Source organism: Chlorocebus sabaeus, chromosome 9 (genome assembly GCF_047675955.1).
Source record: "Chlorocebus sabaeus isolate Y175 chromosome 9, mChlSab1.0.hap1, whole genome shotgun sequence".
In the NCBI taxonomy this organism is placed as follows: Eukaryota; Metazoa; Chordata; class Mammalia; order Primates; family Cercopithecidae; genus Chlorocebus; species Chlorocebus sabaeus.
In genome coordinates, this window is record NC_132912.1 from 116,372,171 (window position 1) to 116,378,170 (window position 6,000).

At 37.8% G+C, this 6,000-nt stretch overlaps 1 protein-coding gene across 4 annotated transcripts in view; it reads right to left on the minus strand.

Moving 5' to 3' along the window:
- The window catches only part of NRAP (nebulin related anchoring protein), a 76,027-nt gene extending 70,292 nt beyond the window's left edge, over positions 1–5,735 (minus strand). For 3 of the 4 annotated variants that reach the window (XM_038009566.2, XM_038009567.2, XM_038009565.2), the window contains exons 1-3: positions 5,505–5,715; positions 5,047–5,141; positions 4,377–4,464 (exon numbers count right to left, since the gene is read on the minus strand). In XM_038009566.2, the coding sequence (XP_037865494.2) occupies positions 4,377–4,464; positions 5,047–5,141; positions 5,505–5,576 (255 nt within the window). In that variant the 5' untranslated portion in view covers positions 5,577–5,715. Of the gene's footprint in view, positions 1–4,376; positions 4,465–5,046; positions 5,142–5,504 lie in introns of all 4 variants that reach the window. The other variant, XM_007964114.3, reaches the window with a different exon arrangement.
- Positions 5,736–6,000: the final 265 nt, after the last annotated feature.

Genomic DNA, 6,000 nt, shown 5'->3' on the forward strand with positions numbered 1-6,000 from the left:
TTTTATAGAGTAAGTCTTGAAATCTGGTGAGTCCTTCAATTTTGTTCTTTGGTTTCTTAGCTATTTTTGGAGCTTTGTGTTTTTATATTCGTTTCAGAATTAGTCTGTCCATTTCCACAGAAAAACACCAGGATTTTAAAAGGGACTGCCTTGAATGTATAGATTAATTGGGGGAAACTGACCTCTCAGTAACATCTTCATAACCTTGAGATAGACAAAGATTTCTTAAATGTAAAAAGAACTAACTATAAAAGAAAAAAAATCAGAAGCTCTTAGGTCCAAACTAAGATATCAAAATTTATTAGGTAGGAGGGGGGGCCCAGAAATCTGCAATTTTGGCCAGGCGCAGTACCTTACGCCTGTAATCCCAGCACTTTGTGAGGCCGAGGCAGGCAGATCACTTGAGGCCAGGAGTTCGAGACCTGCTTAGCCAACACAGTGAAACCCTGTCTCTACTAAAAATAGAAAAAATTAGCTGAGCATGGTGCCGCACGCCTGTAGTCCCAACTACTCAGGAGGCTGAGATATGAGAATCATTTGAACCCGGGAGGCGGAGGTTGCAGTGAGCCGACATCATGCCACTACACTCCAGCCTGGGCAAAAAAATGAGATCCCGAAAAAAAAAAAAAAGAAAGAAAGAGAAAGAAAGAAAGAAATCTGCAATTTTTACAAGCTGAAGTTTAAATTCTTAATTTTAAACATAATGAGAAAACAAGCTCAGATAAAAGTTTAAACCCAAAGAATTCTTGTTCCCTATCAAGGGCATCTTCTGACATTGACTCTCCATGGTTCCTACTGCTTAATGCTACTTGATGTGTATATTTTAAATATATACATTGAGAGATCTTTACATGCTTTTTCCTTGTATTTTTAAGAAACAAATGAACGTTACGTAAACTTAAAGTGGGCTTCTTTTGTTTGTTTGTTTGTTTGTTTACCTACAAATAACACTACCAATATTTTGGGCCAGTTAATTATTTGTTGTGGAGGACTGCCTCAAGCATGGCAAGATGTTTAGCAGCATCCTAGGTCTCTACCCACCAGATGCAATAATACCCCACCAACACCAGTCGCGACAATCAATATGTCCCCAGACAGTAACAAATGTCCCCCAGGTAGGGGTTGGGGGAAACTGCCCTCCTTGAGAACAATGTACTTTAGTAATCAGAAACAAATGGCCAAAATAGATATTCTGTCCATTCTAGAAAGTTATATTTGCTGTCCTCCTTCCCCAGTGCAAATCTACGACTGGGGAGGGTTTGCCTCCTCCAGGGACCTTTTTTGAGATTCAGATTACATTGAGGAAATAGAAAGAGGAAAAAATGCCATATATCTTACCAGTGGGGTAAGGAAGCATGAAGGGCTAAATTTCATTCTCTGAATAGAAAAAAAGCCTAGATATTTTATTTTTCTAAAAATTCCATTCACACCTACCAAACAGGAAATTCTATCTTTGCAAATATTTATTTATTTTTCAAAGGGTGACATTTAGGAACAAAACACTGCAAATCGGCTTTGAATGCCAGCTTAAAATCTTTGCTTTTCTCCTTCATCACTGTCACTGAAAACTCTCTTTCCTTTTTTGATTTTAGCACTTGCACAATGAATTTGTTTTTTATTCAATTGTCAGAGTCTCTCAGAGATCACAAGGAGGTGAAAGGTAATTCATAGCACACCCTCGGGCAGTTGTAAGAGCTGGGCCCTGTAAGGGACATGGTTGTCCATTTTACTTTGTCCCTGGTGGGCAAGAAGGAGAAAGCGATCTCAGTAGACAACACACACACATACACACACACACACACACACACACACCATATACACATATATACATACATACGTACATAAACACCATACACACATATATACACTCACTATATACACATATATACATACCACATACACATATACATATCCCACATGCATACACATATACATACATACACATATATACATACACACCAAACACATGCATACAATACACATGAACGTGCACATACATACACATGCACACGCATCACATACACACATATAGATGTGTGTGCACACACATTCACACCTACATACACACATATACACACTCCCCAGATGCACACACACATATATATACACACATATACACTGTCACATAGACACAAACAAATATACACACGCAGGCCTCCTGGGAAGCTCACATCACTGTCTGTGGCTGGAAATAAAACCAGCGACAATCCTAGCCTTGCTCCAGGTCGGGCCTGTCATACACAGTTAAAATAAAGTGAGTCCACTCCCACTTCAAAAAAAGGAAAATAGTGTGCAACCTGTTGTGTGATTATAAGGTGGAGACGTGCCCGCTGTGGCTCAGTTAGAGGGAAAATACAGACATTATGGATCTTTCTGTAGACAGTGTAATAAATGCAAACAGTATTCTGATGTAAAGTACATCTCCTCATATTTTATCTGTCAAATCCTCGCTACACAACTGCAGAAACATCTGGATATTTGAAAACATGAACAAGTGCATTTTGTCTTCTGGAGAGTTTGCCACCCTCTAGGTATATATGAAAGTGAGCCACTAATAAATATTCTAAAGTTAAACAGATCTGGATTTGTGCCCAACCAGCTGGGTAAACTAGGCAGGTTATTTAACCTCTCTGAGCCTCAGTTTCCTCAACTATAACATGATAATATTACAGAAGGCTCTTGTGAAGAACACATGAGATAATATAAATAACTTATCAGAGTGTTTAGCACTCTGTTTAAGTAAGAGCTACATTCAATATTTACTATAATTTCATGGAGCTGCCCTCAGACACCAAGAGATGAAAACAAAGTCCTAAAAGAATTAGGCTTCTCAGTAACCTAGGAGTGCTTGTGAATTCTTAAGACTTGTGAATCCCTAGGAAGCAATGATATCTGAGCAACAATTTGAGCCTCCATTTCCTCATCGTAAAATGGGATGATAGTAGTATCAACTTCATTGGGTTGCGATGTATGTTAAATGAATTAAGTGCTTCTACAGTAAATGCTATATAAGCTTGTTAAATAAAAGAAATAATAAACTCACAATTAGTTCTAAGCATTTAGTGAAAATAAGGTATCTTGGCAGTATGTGTAGAGAGCCACACAGCAAGACAACTACCTCTATCTCATATACAGTTTCTTGGGAGGAGGACAGTTGGGCAAGGAAGGGAGTCAGTATGAGGTGGAGCAACATTAGGAAGGGAATCTTGGGTAAAGAGGGATTACTAGAGAGAACCTTTCACCTCATGGGTAATTTTCTAATTTTAGAAAGCCACTAAAACTTCATCCCACAGAGCAACTTCTTGTGGGCATGGGTTATAGAAGCTCAATGATTCATCATTTTAATAGGTGCAAGAGTTACGCCGATAGCTGGTTATTTGACAAAACTCCACTATTAGATTTTCAAGAGGTTGGATTTCGCAGTGTGGCCTCCATGTTTACCTCCCCATCTCAACTCCACACCTCCTAAACTAAACTTCCTTTCCAAAGGAAAACATCTTTGACCTATTCCCACCCCAAGGGGAAAACAGGCTGTCAATAATCCTAAGTAATGACTGAATTCAGAGAGACTTGAGTGTGAAACTAAAGGTTTTGATTTTATGTACCAGAATGTCACAGGGCAAAGTCAAGATCCTCGTAGTATGTTCCAACTATGTAAGCATTGTTTTATGTCGTAAGCCTCTAGTATGTGCAGAGCCTACTCTATAAACTGTCATCATTTTATGAAACAGTCTTGAGCTGGTCAAGACACAAAGATTATACTGAAATCAAGGACCTCAATTATTCTATCTCCATTATCCTGTATATTGGCCCCTAATATTGTGGGATAACAAACAGTCACATTTGTTACTCAAATGCACTTTACATGTGTATGTGGAGGAAATAGGCAGCTTCACATGCAGACAGAGACACTTAAAAACTTTACACGTGCCTAAGCATTGTTAATGGATATATAATATTTGCATGTATTTGTGGAGTACATGTAATACTTCGTTACGTATTAGAATGTATAATGATCAAGTCAGGGTATTTAGGGTGTTTCGCCTCAAGTAGTATTTCTATTCCAGCTATTTTGAATTATATGATACATTGTTGTTAATTGTGGTCACCCTACTCTGCTATAGGACATTACAACATATTCCTTCTTTTATTTAATTTTCTAAGAAATAAAGACAGGGTTTCACTATGTTGCCCAGGCCAATCTCTAACTCCTAAGCTCAAACCACTTGCCTGCTTTGGCCTCCCAAAGTCTTGGGATTACAGGTGTGAGCCACCGTGCCTGGCTAGAACATATTCCTTCTATCTAATTGTATGTTTCTACCCAGTAACCAACCATTCTCCATACCCTCCATCCCACTGAAAATTAAATAACTTACCCCACTGATGGCTTCTGGGAACGTCCTCACATTTAGATTTAATGGAGTGTGATAGACACTGGTGAAAGTGTTGTTCTTAGGGTTATGGCTACAACAAATAGGTAAAAATCAAAATTAGAAATGTACTTTATCCAAATGATTGAGGGACTATTCTTAAGATTATTTTTAAATAATAATAGTTTTTTTTAAAAAAATCAATAAATATAAAACTTAAAAATTAAGTTCATGATTTTCCAGGCAATGCATCTTCCAGAAAAAAAAAGCAAATCAAATAAAATCAACATATACAACTGAAAGCCTAAATTTAACTGGAAATGATCACTTGAAAACTTCCTAAAGAAAGTAAAAAAGGATTCTGAAATTATTTAAAAGAAAATACTTCAAAGCTCTATATGCATATTTATGGCCATTATATTTTTCTGCACAATATTTAATCATTTGACACAAGGTTATAGTGGATATATTTGATCTTTTACTTGGAAGAAATTTGAAATTTTGTGTCCATTGCATAAAATCCCACCTTAGGTCTCTTTAATGACAGGATACAAGTGAACACTTTGGGGAAGATATTTCTTGGATTTAACCCCGGGGTATATGATTTGAACATTTAGTTGGCTCCTTGTTGAAAAACAAAACTCAAGAGGTGGTGGTGGGGACATCAAACACTTACGCGTGACAGTACGGCTTTTTCTGGTGACTCACAAAGTTATTAACAGACAGCATCATCTTGCAAACTTCACAGTGAAAACAGGCTTTATGCCATATCTAGAAATCACATAGAGAAGATTTAGCAATTACCTTTTCTCCCCCAGACTCAAGGATCTTATATATTTTAGGGTACAAAAATGAACTTCGAGGATAAAATGGTGATTTAAAAAAATTAAAAACCACACACTCAGCTATAACAACACTCACAGTTAAATAAATGGATAACTTTTTCTTTTCGAGACAACATAGAAGAAATAGAAATGGGTAGAACTAAATAAAGGTGGGAAAATACAACTTTTTCTTGTGGTTCAAAAAAATTTAACTGAAAATTAAATTTCCATATTTACCTATGTCCATATGTGAGAAGGTCAATTTCCTGTGTTTGTTATTATTCACAAAAGCCAAGAAACGTCTACTGACCTGATCTATACAGCTGATCTTCTCAGCAGGATAAACCCCATACCCACACCTAGAGCAAGCCTGCACATTCATCTCGAAGCCGGAAGGGAGAAGACAAAGATAGGCAACAGGCAAGAAACGCAAGGAGAACCCCCAGTCTAGTTCAAGCCTTCAAAATCCGACGTCTCTAAAATTCCTGTGGGCGCCTCGACCGTTCAGAGTCCAACTTCCACTTTCCTTTGCTGACCTTCTAGTTTGAAGTCAGCAGTTGGATGGTTTTTAAAGCTGCCACTTACTCAAGGGGCTATTTTGGCCACTCACTCAGCACGCATGCGTCTGGGAAATAAGGTGGAAGTATTTCTAGCTGACATGCTTCTCTAAATAGAAAAATGAACTCACAACAGCATCATGTTTATGTGGATAACCAAATCCTGGTGTATGATCAGGCAGCATGGAGTGGTTTAGCACTAGCTGTGATCATGACCCAAGAAAAGAACCTAAAGGAAGAAGCCACACC